Below are 13,230 nucleotides of genomic sequence, written 5' to 3' on the forward strand. Positions count from 1 at the left end.
TAGAGGGTATATACTTATAATGTTAGGTGCCTGTACCTAACAGCCAAAGCTGCTACATCTCTCTGGACCTGAAGATAGGGGTAGATGTGAACCCCAGACATGAGTGGTAGGAATTGAACTCAGATCCTCTGCAAGAGCTAAAAATACTGAAATTATTGAGCCATGTCTCTAGCTATATCCTCAAATTGTTAAACATTGATCTAGTCATCATTTTGAAAGCAATAAAAAAACAAGCATTACAGTTAGTTTGTTCTTTATTTTTTATTCATATCTAAGGCAAATTCCAACACTGTCAAGAGTGGCTGCTATGATACAGACTGCAGGGCATGATGAGTGGTGCTCTGAAAGGCTTCTGGTGTCTTGGGCTTCTATTGCCTTCCCTGGAGATGGCTGCTGAGACTTCCTTGGTAGATCCAATCATGTGGATCTCTGATTCTCATAATGGGGCTTCTAGACAAGATCCTTGTATACAATCCAGGTGAGCATTTTTTAAATCTGTCATCAAAGGGACAATCCTGGAGCCACAAACTGAGTCTGTCTGTGGTGGGAATGTCTGGAACAGACTGAGAATAGCCTTTTTTATTTCAAGTATTCTGCTCTGAGGAGGGAGGGCTCTTCTGATGGGTTACTAGGAACTTTGAGCTATGAGGAAAATTCTCAGTGAATCAATCCAGGGGGACAGAGGATAGGATATGAGTGATTAAGTGTAGGAGATGCAGATAATTATAGCAGTCTTCTGGTTTTCATGTCAAATCACCAATGGCTTTGAGAAGGATGATAAAATAGTTATGTAGACAAGCAGCTAGCAGGTCATTTTGTCTCATTGTTGATATATCTGCAAGGAAGCCCTCGCTTCTGTACTCACTTATCAGCATGAATCCTATTCAGAAGATGAGTGAATTCATTTAGAAAACAAAGATGCCCCTAAAAGTTAAGGCCAACACAGACATACCCAGGTGTGGTGTTAAAGACCTGAAGTTATTAATTACATTTTCTATAACTTTCTCTGATTGCCCCAGTGAAACCTTCCAAATGCTCCTTGGCTAGTGATCACCTACAAAGCTTGCTGGATCTGCCTGTCTATGTGAATGCAGCCTGTCTGTGAGGCAAAGGGGAAACCTTCTTATTACAGACTCACAAGCTACTCTATGAGAGAACAGAGTCCATGTTTTTATGTCAGCAAAGTTCTGACAAGCACAATGTTGCCAAACAAAACAACAAAAACAAAAACAAAAACAAAAAGGCCCATGTCACTGTTTGCCTGTGGCTCGGCATTCCTACCCTGACTGGTCACAGTCTACCTGAATGGGCCAGCAGAAGATGGGAGGCTGATCCAGCCTCTGGAGATACCATCTAAGAAGGTGTGGGTGCAGCATAGATCACCGGATGCTCCCAAAGTAATCTCAGTATAACTGATCATCACGTGGAGTTTAAAGCAAATGCTCTCTGGTAAAACTATTCACACAACTTAGTTTGGACTCCTCCAATATTTAGACACCGAGTTAGTGATTTGTAAAAAGAATTTATCTGGAGTTACAGAAAACACCAAGGAAGGCAGGGGGAAGGGAGGGAATGAAGAAGTGTGTGCTTCCCCAGACCTCTCCCCACAAAGGCCTGCAGAGATCTTTTCTATCAGCGAAACTGAACTCAGGCTATGATCCATGATGCAGAGACTGAGAGAGCTGGATTATACATACCAAGTTCTCAGTTATTATCAGAGGAACTCTTATTAGAGACTAAGTGTGCCCTGGCATCCTTAACTGGCTCTGTGAGAGACACCGTGTGCTATCATTGCCAGAGAAAACACTCAGGCAACTGCATGCAGGAGGTGCCATTGTCATTTGCCCACCACACATGGAAATGTCCTCAGCTAGGATTGACCTGTCTAGTGCCAAGCAAAGATCTGAGTCTACCTTTGCGGATGTCCTAGGAGCAACCTGAAATCCAGAGTCATCATTTTCATGGTTGAAACCTAAAAATACCTTTTACTAACTTTCACTATTTTTATTATTGATTAAAATGTGATAATTAATAAAACTAATCATTAGTCCTATCAAATTTATATTATTTCTTAATAATTAATATCTTTTAATTAATACTCGTTATTTAATAAATGTAATTGATTATTTATAGTTAGATGGTCCTAAGTGGGTGACATAAGATTTACAAAACAAAGTTATTTGCACACAGCTGGTCAGATTCCAACATTTCATCTTTCCTGCTAATCTTGGTGGAATGTTTTCTGGGTCTTATTTTATTCATCTGTAATATGGGTCAAGGTCACTCCTTAAGCTTTAGTGTACACACAGGGCTGAGTTAATTATCACCAATATGTTTTCATAAATTGTACTTACTTAAATATGCCTAAAATAAACTGCCTGTTGTAAGACTATGATGGTTGAACCAACAATGGCTGTCGAGTTGGGTTGAGCTGGATTTCTTACTTGTTTCACAAGGATCATTGCTCTGCTGACTTTGATTTGCAGAGAACCCACAATACACTTGGTACTAAATATTGTAGGAACTAAGGAAAAGATAAATATAACTCTGTACTAGGCAAAGTAAATGTCTTTTACAAAATGCTTGAATCAGTTGTCTTTATTTGTGATTTACCGATGGATTCCTCTGTCTATATTTAAGCTTGAAGACACCAGTCTTGTTGATGATAAAGTGATGGAAATGTCAGTCTGGTTTGTCTCCCTAGGACCTTCCTGCAGGTGGCACTTTCCTGAGAGATCCTTTCTTTCAATTTTACATTCTCTCCTGAGCTGACTCCTCAGAGAGTTTGGTAATTGGCAAGCTTGTTGTGGGATGAAAGGCTATGAGAGATGGCCAGCATCTTTCCTGTTTTTCTGGAAATGCAGATGATACCAAGGAATCTGTGTGTTTTAACCCATCCACTTCCTATGAGCCACTCTATTTCCAACAATCAATGGCATTAGCTCAATTGACAGCTTAGTAATATCTGGCCAACAATCAGATTTCAGAAAGCATAAGGGTTTGGTTTGAACCCAAAAAGAGCTGCAGTGTTCTGTTCAAGGCAACTTCTCAGGTAGGACTTTCTGCCATTCAGATGTTTGCATATGTACAAGAAAACAAACTGACTTTCTTCTTTTAATAATAAGTTGCAGAACACTTGCCAGACTTGGAAGAAATATAGGTCAGAAAGCTGATTAACTTACTGTTTGCAGTGAACTTGGGGGCAGCTTTAAAAATACTTTTATAAATTTCCCCAGAAATCCCAATCTTAAGTAACTCAGACCATCCCTTGCCAGAGTTACTGTTAGAGGTGATTCTTCTCCAGCATCTCACCAATTCTTTCCCTGGCTTTTGAAACTCAGCTGCATCATAGAAAATATGGATAGAAAGAAAGAGGGGAAGGGAGGGAGGGAAAGGAGAGAGGACAGAAGGAGAAATAGGAGATAGATGGATGGATGATAGGTAGATGATGGATAGATACATGGACAGATAGTGAGACAGATGGACATATGGACATACATATAGATGGATGGATGGATGGATGGATGGATAGATGTTGGATAGATAGATAGACAGACAGACAGACAGATAGATAGATAGATAGATAGACAGATAGTCCCACTAATACATGTTAATGATGTTTCTCTTTACTGTCACCACTCAGGAAATCATGGGACTCTCCACTTTGTAGACTCAAAAAAACTCAATCATTTTCTTGAGTTGAACTAAAATTTTGTTGGGCCCTGGCTTGGTCTTTGGGTATATTCTGGACCATCATGTGAGTGGGCAAATGTGGTATGCAGAAGGTAGGCAGGTCTTCCTTTCTTGCTGTTTCATAACATGGATTTACACATGTGTGGGAATTGAGCTTGCTCCCTGTATTAGTTTGCTTTCTGTTGCCAAAACAACACAAGCAGAAGGAACTTGGGGAAGAAAGAGTTTAATGGCTGCTACATCCCAGATCACAATTCCATCACTGAGGTAAGTCAGGGCAGGAGTTCAAGTAGGAACCTGGAGGCAGGAACTGAAGAAGATAAGGAGTGCTGCTTAATGGCTTGGTCCTCAGAGCTTGGCCAGTCCGATTTCTTATACAACACAGGACCACCTACCCAGGGATGGCACTGCCCACAGCAGTGGGCATTAATCATTTGTCAAGACATTGCTCCAAAGGCTTGCCCACAGGCCAACCAAATGGAGGCATGTTCTCAGTTGATGTTCCCTCTTCTCAGATGACCATTGTTTATGTCAAGCTGACAAAACCAAAATCAAAACTAAAGCCAAAATGGACTAGCATACTTCCTGTTTCCATTTTCTGGGTCAGAACTAGTCAACTGAATGAATTAGTGACACCACTTCGGGAATCCAGGCAGACAAGAGGCCTGAAATGGAGAAGGGCATTGAAGAAGGGCAGCCTTTTCTTGCCAGCTTAGCTGCACTTGATCACTTGTGGTTTTGTTCATGGAAATAAATGTGATATTTTTCTCTCTTTCTGGGACATTGTACTAGCATCATTTTCCCCATTTGGGAGGCCAGGCCATACACACTTTTCAACATGTTATTCTGGGCTACTTGTAAAGGCAAGCAGATCCTGCCACATGATTTTGAAGGAACAATTAAAATTGCAGAATCATGGGTAGTCTTTGGCTCACAGTAAAGTAGGAACCCTCAGCCGTTTGCTAGTATGCAGTGGCATTTTTCCTGTGCGTGTTGTTATGATGTTCACGCCCTGTCTTTGATGATCGTGAGAGAACTCATCAGGAGGCAGTTAGTGTCCTACGGGAAAACAGGGACAGACCTACATCCCGAAAACTCCAAGCATTTCAGTGTCTGTACCTGTGAAGTGGGTAGATGAGACTATTCCAAGGACTCTTGACCCTGATGTGGTAGGAATGCTTCAGCCTTCAGGAACTGAGCAGTGATAAGCAGAATTTTCCATTTCATCTCTCTGCCAGCAAACTGAGAGAAACTGTGTGAAAGACTTGAGTCAATAAGGAAACTTCATGACACCCCAGACTGCCTTATGCTTCGTGATATCAGAGCAAGAATTACTGTGGGGAATCAGGGACAGACAAGAAAAAGGACAGCACTCACACTGTTCACCGTACAGCAGTGATTACAATTTGTCCAAGTGTTATTGGAAGTTCAATCTTCCATTATGTAAGTTTTATCACTTTTAAATGTGTTCTAGTTGAGTTGGCATGTTTTATGGTTTGCTCTGCTTCAGAGATAAGCACATTGTCAAAGATTAGATTAAAATTCCCAGGAGCATTTTTTTTTTTAATCTGAAAGCTAGAGGTTGAGAGTAAACACAGTCTGAGAAAAGGTACTGCCACTTAAAGTATTAGGAATTGAGCTGCTGTGTGCCAAGGACAATAGGATGGTGGTTAATTTCAAGTCTTCCTGTGGTTCACCACGAACAGAAACTCCCACAGAGGGGTGGGAAATGAGGCACCAATCTACAATCAAGACTGCAGGCTCTTCACTTAACAGATTTCTCCACTCATCAGCTTGGTACATTGTTGGCCTTGTGGGTAGACATTCCCACATGCTGGCAATTAGATCATTTCCCTTCTGTTCTGGTCACAAATAGACATGCTAATCTGCTACTTTAATTATATTTATTTGATTTTTATTATCTAATAAACTTCCATTCAATTCATGGTGACTTAAATTAATGTTTGCCTTTTGAAGCACTGAAGACACTGTAACCTGAAAATCTACAGACGGAATCAGGGAGGCTGTCATGTAACCTGTGGAATGTCTCTCAGCTCTGCATAGAGAGCTACTGGTCAGGTGTCTGGGTATTTAACTGTTTTCCATCATGACTCTTCTCACAAGATCCTCAGAGACCTTCCATCTATGAGAACATTCATTGGATTAATGGATCAGCCAGGAGGAAAATAAGGTTTCATTACTAAGGACATAAAGATGATTTTAGAGGGAGTGACCTGGAATGAATTATCTAATACATTTGTGGAAGATTTTCCAAAATGAGTGTGACTCATACATTCAAATAAAAACACTGCTTAATTTTCAAAAGATTCCTAAAGCTAATTTTCTTAATTTTAGAAACAATCTTATTTTACATATCAATACCCCATTCCCTCTCCCTCCCATCCTCCCATGCCATCCACCGAACTCCCTACTTACCCCCCTCACTCCCCAAGGATAGTGAGGCCTTCCCATGGGAGATCATCAAAGTTTGTCACATCATTTGGGGGGAGGGCCTAGGCCGTCTTCCATGTATGTGGGATGCAATAGTATCCCTCCATAGGTAATGGGCTCCCAAAGTCCATTTGTGCTCTAAGGATAAACATTGTCTCCACTGTTAGAGGCCCCATAGACTGTCCAGGCCTCCTATCTGGCACCCACATTCAGAGGGCTTGGTTCGGTCCAATGCTGGTTCCCCAGCTGACAACTGGGGTCCCTGTGTTCTCACTAGGTCTGGTCAACTGTTTCTGTGGGTTTCTCCAGCACGGTCTTGGCTCCTTTACCCATTCCTCCTCCCTCTCTACATCTGGATTCTGGGAGTATGGGTCAGTGTTTAGCTGTGGGTGCCAGGTTCTGCTTCAATCAGCTACTGAACGAAGGTTCTAGGATGGCAATCAAGACAGTCATCAATCTCATTATAGAGGAATGACATCAAAGGCAGCCTCACCACTATTGCCTAGATTCTTAGTAAGGCTGGAGAGATGGCTTAGCCGTTAAAGGCTAGGCTTACAACCAAAAAAACTAAACTTTTGTCCATCGAGGTTTTCCTATGTATTACTTGCCATGTCTTATATCACTGTCCTCCAGGGGGCGCTATACCTTCATCACAGCTCTGACTCTTCTGGCTAGTTCTTCCACCCAGATTGAAGGCAGGCCATCAGACTTTAGTCTCCTGTATGCAGAAGTTCTAGGCCCTAACACAAATTTCATATTTGAGAGTTATTTCTGAATTTTGGGGTAGACTAATACATCTCAGAATGGTTAAAGTGGCTGTGATCACACAATGGCCAACACTCTTGAGTATCATGCTGATATCTTCAGCAATCCTTTCAACAGACTATGGTTATAGTTAGTCCTTCAGGGATTTTTGAGGGTTGAACTGCGAGTTTTGACACCCTGAAGACAATCTCATGTGGGCTGGACAATTCCATGTGTCTCACAAGAACGCACTAACCCTCTTTCCTACACGGCTCTTATACAAAGCAATTTCCTTCTGCTTTTACATGGAATTGTCATGTAGGTGTTTGTAAACCCATGTGGCTGAGGAACCAGCCACCTTGTGCAGCAAGCAGAGCCTATGACAGAATGACAGGACAGGAGTGGTCCAGAGACTATGGGTGTCACTGTATGTGTTCTGAGCAGGGGTATACAGTTTTCAAAACTCTCTAAACTTAATGTTGGTGCATAAGCCATGATTCTTGCAAGTGCTGGGATCCTGAGTCTATTACATAACTCAACTATCTCATAGGGTCTTGGAAGCATTATTAAGATGAGTTAGAAAAGTATTTGGAGCAAAGTAAGCTGCTTCCATAAGTGGTGTGTGATAGACTATGGCTATTCTCCAGATTAAAGTCACTAGAGGGTCTGGACTTATATCTCACTCTCCACGTAGATTCCTTCACTGGGAATGGCTCCCCACCTTCATTCCTATGTACCCCTAACTTTGGTTCTTCATGCTTACTTGGTCACATTCATCCTAAAACAAACAAACAAGTTCACCATTTCTGCACTCCAGGAGCCAAATGTGCTTTCAGTATTTCTGTCCATAGTTGGGACATGACATCTCCTTTGTGTGGCAGACTGTATGCAATAACAAAACTCATGAAACTTCACGTTAGTGCTTTTTACCACATGAATTCTGTTTGTAAACCAATGTAGAAGGACTATCGATGAGCAGACTTCTATTCAGTAAAGGCCTGGTTCAAATTCAAGCTCTAATGCTCTCTACCTGGCAGGGGGCTGGACCTCTGCTTTATATGTACAGGCTGATGGTCACTTTCTCCTCTGTGAGAGGTTAGGGATATTAGTGGTATTGCAATCACCACACAGTGCTCCCACAGAGTGGGTGCTCACTTCTTTTCCTAGCATAGCTATTTCTGTATTCACCACACATTCCTGCCCACCATAAGGCAATCCTGAGGATAAGATACATGCCATTTTTTACTTTCCCATTGCATCCAGCACACAGTAGAAGCAAGTATTTGTTTTTTTATTGTTAACCTTCCTCATTTTGAAAATCAGATGCTAGTCAGTGGGCATCCTCACACAGCCAGTCTGGGGGAAAAACATTTATATAATCATCTTGGCTAGCTAAAGTCTGGCAGACACTCAACTGGTCAATAATTCAACTCTGCTTGTCCAGGGTGCCGCAGAGCTTGTTATGATATACCTTTTAATATAACAGTCCTTTAGAGTAGCAGGATTTCCCTTTTCGCTTTAAAGCAAGTGGATCGACTTGTATTGTTTCTTAACCAATAAGTCACACTCTTTTCCATGGTTCAAAGTTAAGCTTTTATTCAGTTTTAAATTAAAAAAATAAATTTCATTATTAAATAGTGAGATGGGTCTAACTAATGTTCAGAGAGTTTGTTACTCGGGAACCAGGGGCACAATTAATGGGGGAAGATCACCTAAACTAAAATTATTAGTGTGGTAGTATTTGTGAAAAGTTCAACAGTGCCATGATTCCAAAGAAACTAAAATACAAAGTTTTAAACGTGTACAATGGAGGAAGAAGTGAACCACTTACTCTACTACAACCAGAAGCTACTTTCCCAGTGCCAGTCAACATGGTCATTATACCACAGTGCTAACGTCATCAGGCTCATCTGCCTTCTTTTGCCTGCTTGGCAGGGATTTCAAGTATTCAAGGTGTCTCCGGGCATCCTCCTGATTCTGCCTCACATAATATACCACATAAGAGATCACCATGGTGAACCAGCCGAACATGGTGACAAGCATGGCATAGTCAGTGGTCTTTTTAGGGAGGTTACAAAGGTCAGCATCATTGGCAGCGTTGAGGAATGGTCTCCCAGCATGTTCATCCAACACTGAAGTCTTGCAAATTACATTGTGTGCTGTCTCATGATTGGATGCCATGCTCCTCAGAACTTGCTGGAGAGTGCAGTCACAATGCCAGGGGTTGTTGGCAATTCTGGCCCTGGCCTTCAGGTTGTTGAAAGCATTTTTGTGCACACTTTGAATCCTGTTGTCAGACAGGTCTAGGGTCTGCAAGGTTTCTGCTACTCCTTTGAATGCATGCTCATCAATAAACTCAATGCCGTTTTTGGACAGGTTGAGAACTCTCAGTTGATGGAGGTCCTTAAAAATCTCATTGGGGATGGATGTGATCTGATTGGAGTCCAGATAGAGCAAAACTGTTTCAGGAGGGAGATCTCTGGGTATTTCCTTGAGGTTTGCATTGCTACAGGTGACATTTAAGCCCCCAGAGGAAGAACAAAGGCAGCCTTTGGGACACATACTGGCAGAATGAAAGCACAGGATCATCAGAACAAAGCTTTGGAGGAGGAGACACATGGAGAGGGAACGGGATAGCCACAGGTCGACCAGATTCATTCTGGAATCTCAGCATAATCCCGAGTCCATTCCTCATTTATTCCGAGTGCTGCAACAGTTCTGACCACACTCTGGATTTCCTTCCTGGATGCTTCAAAGGGATGCAGCTAGCACACAGTTTTCATTATTAGTGTCCTCACTTGGAAATCTAGAGGAAAGGGAAGCAGACTCAATTAGCTCACTTGCAAGGAGAGGTACATGGCAATTAAAATGTGCCCTCAGGTCCACAGGGGCTGGAATGTGAGTTAGGCAGGTAATTTCCGCCAAGGCCACTGGAGGTTTCCTGTGTAATGGGAATCTCCTGCTGAAGTCCCCAGTGCTGGGAAAAGACTCTCAACAGAGGTCAACATTTCCACATCCCATCACCTTGTTTTCAGTCAAGGCAGAATTAGAAAAACTTACCCCAGTTCTTCTACTCCACTCGTTGGCCTTTTTATGGCAATAAAATTTAATCATGTCTTTTACCCTTCCTACAGTAACACAGGCATTATGCAATTCAATCCTGCATTGGGCAACAGCAAAAACAGATACCTACATTTCAAGGTTAATGATCATAGACAAAAATGTCTGTCATGGGCTTTGAGAAAATATTCAATGGAGAACACTGTCTCTAAAGAAACATCTAACCTAAGAAGTGGACAGTTGCCTCTGAGCTTCATGATGGTGCTGGGAGCAAACCAACAGGGGCCTCCACAGGAACTGCTTTTTTCTGAGCTCCTGAGACTACACAGTACCCAGGAGGATGCTCACAACTGCATCCCAGAGGATTCTCTATCTGTTTCCTAAACAACGTATCCTCTGCCCAGCTCAAACAAAGCACTTGCTGTATGAGTTTTTATATAAAAAAGGTAATTAAGAATACTGGCTTCTAGGACAACCCTAATAGGTTGTTTGTTCTTTCACTGATGCTTGCCTATACATACACATATGTACACACCACATATATTATTCATATACATATTGTTTATATATACTGTTACACATGTGTGTATACTTTGTGTGCATAAACACATATGTTAATGTTAGAAGCAGCCATAGAAATTCCCCAATAGTTGACTTTTTCTTTCTCGTATATATTATATATACTATATGTACACATGCACACATACACATAAACATTATTAGTTTTGGAAAAATATGGGATTAACAATATTGCCGAGTTTTCTCAATAGAAGAGAGCAGAGGAGAGAATGCAAGCCAACATTCAGAACTACCCTATGATAGTAGCTCATAGGAGGAGTGAATAGATTTTATTGAGGCATGTGTCTTCTCTAAGGTCAAATAACCTGTGGGTGTAAAGACAGGGCCCCTGCCAGGGTCTTGGCTCTGACTCATCCCTCTCTCCTCTCTTTCCAATGCCCTCACAGCTTCCTTCACTCCCATCTGCTCCAGAGGTGCAGGCAGGCTCCACAGAACACTGCTTTTTAGGGATTTTCATTACTATCATATTGTAGCAAAAATCTTTCTGCTTTGGGTCTTGAGCCATGTTGGGAACCTCATGGAGCTCAATTAATGGGGTCGCTAATGGTGAAGGAACCACAGTTTACTTCAGAAATATCCTCCCAGGATTCAGGGAACAATAAGTACCTTCACTCTCAGCAGTGAGCAGCAAACAGTTTTGTGCAAACTTATCTTTTATAGAGATCCCAGATGGGTAAATTCATAGGGAAATGATTCCAAATGTTACCAAACTCTCAAAAAAGATGATTAATGTGAGCTGGAAACATAATGAACTAAGTTGTTAATCACGAAAAAATTAGATTAACAACAACAGAGTGGTGTGGATGTGCTTTTGGAATTCTGCATGACTGGAGTGCCAGAAAGCAAGAAGGAAGGAGCCCAGCACATTGGGAAATCAGTGGGTTCCTGCTTTCCTGGAGTCCATTAAACACCAGAAATCATAAAGGAAGAACCCCCAGATGTGCCAAGCCCTCTATAAATACCTTGCTTCATTTGTGGTCAGGTGTCCTTCCCTCCCATGTTCTCCTCTGAAGCTACACAGCAACATTTGAGAATCTAATAATTATCTAGGTGGGAGAGAGACCAAAGGAACAGGGAAGGGAGGGAGCATGCAGAAATATACACTGGGGATGCCAGGAGGACACGGGGGACAAGATAAAGGGGTTTGTTGGAAACAGAGGAAGTGCATATCAATCAAGAGACTTCCAGCAACACAGTGTGTGTATGAGCCACAGATTAACTGAAAGGTGGCAAACTCTTTGGGGTCTTCACACTCTTGAGATTTTTAAGTGACTGGTTTCTGGATAGAGATGCTCCTTAGTTCAGAGTATGGATTCCTTGAGGGTATGGATTTGGGTCTGTCTCATGTGGAAATGACAGTAAATGTTCCATAAACACTATGTGGTCCAGCTTTCATCCTTATTAACATTATTCTGTCTCTCTAAATACCATTCCTTTGTCTTCAATTCGATATTACAAAGCACTTAATTACAAAGCTGATCTGTGGATTTCATGAGGTAATATATAGACAGTAAGAGCACAATACTTATCAGCTACAGTTACTATCCCCTTCTTGGATGTATGCCCACCATCTAATAATGACTGGCACATTGTAAGATATAAATACTGTTAGTGGGTGAAGTGATGTGATATTGAAAAGACTATCTATGCTTTTTATTACTCATAATGACAACTGTTACTATCTTTAACTTAGAAACCAAATCATTAAAATGTATTGGTTCCACATGCTAACGTGGTTAAGCTTGAAAAAACTGTGAGAATAGGTACTTGGGGAGATGGAAGGATGGATCTTTTTGTCATTAGACTCCTCTGGACTTGGTGGTGGTTTCTCTAGAACTGCCGTTTCAACAGCCATGGTCACACATAAGAAATGGCTCTGACTCGCACTGAGGTCTCAGCATAAAAGTGCATGCAGCCCATCTTGAGATGCGATCCTTTGTTCCCAATTGGTTATCCATGCATGGAATGCTTATTAAAAAAACTAATACAGAACATCTCTTTCTTCCAGAGATATTGGCTCCAAACTGTTTCCTTTTCTGTGATAATTGAAAAATGAAGAAAAACAAAGTCTTTTCATATTAACTAGATGGCTCAGCTACTGTGACTTGGTTCATAACCTAGTCTTGGATGTAGTGACAAGAAATACAGAATGCTGAGAGCTGCTATGGCCAGAATATTTATGGAATGTGATGACTCAGGTGTTGAAATCTAATACCAATACAAGGGTAACAGAAACATGCCTATGGAAAAGTTGTTCCCTCATGGGCAGCAATAATATCCTTGCAAACATTTCCAGAGAAATTCTTGTCTCTGTACTACAGAGAGTACCATCTTTGAGGTAGGCAATGAGACTCCACTATATACACACAAATTTTTAAACCTTGATTGATCTTGGATATCCTATTATCCATAACCATGAAAAGTTCTGCTATATCACAAGAACAAGAAGATTGACACAATGTCCAGGAGACACATAGCACAGTCAAATAATCAATTAGGTTGGGTCATTTTTACAAGGGAGGAGGGAAGGGTTTTTGATGCTGAGTAACTAGTTCAAAGTGATTGGCAGCATGGCCTGGCCTTAATTTACTGAAAATGGACAATAGCTGGTGGGCAGGTGAGGTTCCAAGAAAGAGATATTCTCTCACTGGTTATCACCCACAAAGAACAATGCTAACAGAAGCATAGAAACATGGACCTCCA

At 41.5% G+C, this 13,230-nt stretch overlaps 1 protein-coding gene across 1 annotated transcript; it reads right to left on the reverse strand.

The window, feature by feature from the left end:
* Positions 1 to 8,766: 8,766 nt before the first annotated feature.
* Lrrc3b (leucine rich repeat containing 3B) lies at positions 8,767 to 9,546 on the reverse strand. The gene has a single exon (XM_035452403.1). It carries the CDS (start codon positions 9,544 to 9,546, stop codon positions 8,767 to 8,769), a length of 780 nt encoding a protein of 259 aa, XP_035308294.1.
* Positions 9,547 to 13,230: the final 3,684 nt, after the last annotated feature.

Source organism: Cricetulus griseus (genome assembly GCF_003668045.3).
Source record: "Cricetulus griseus strain 17A/GY chromosome 1 unlocalized genomic scaffold, alternate assembly CriGri-PICRH-1.0 chr1_1, whole genome shotgun sequence".
NCBI lineage: Eukaryota > Metazoa > Chordata > Mammalia > Rodentia > Cricetidae > Cricetulus > Cricetulus griseus.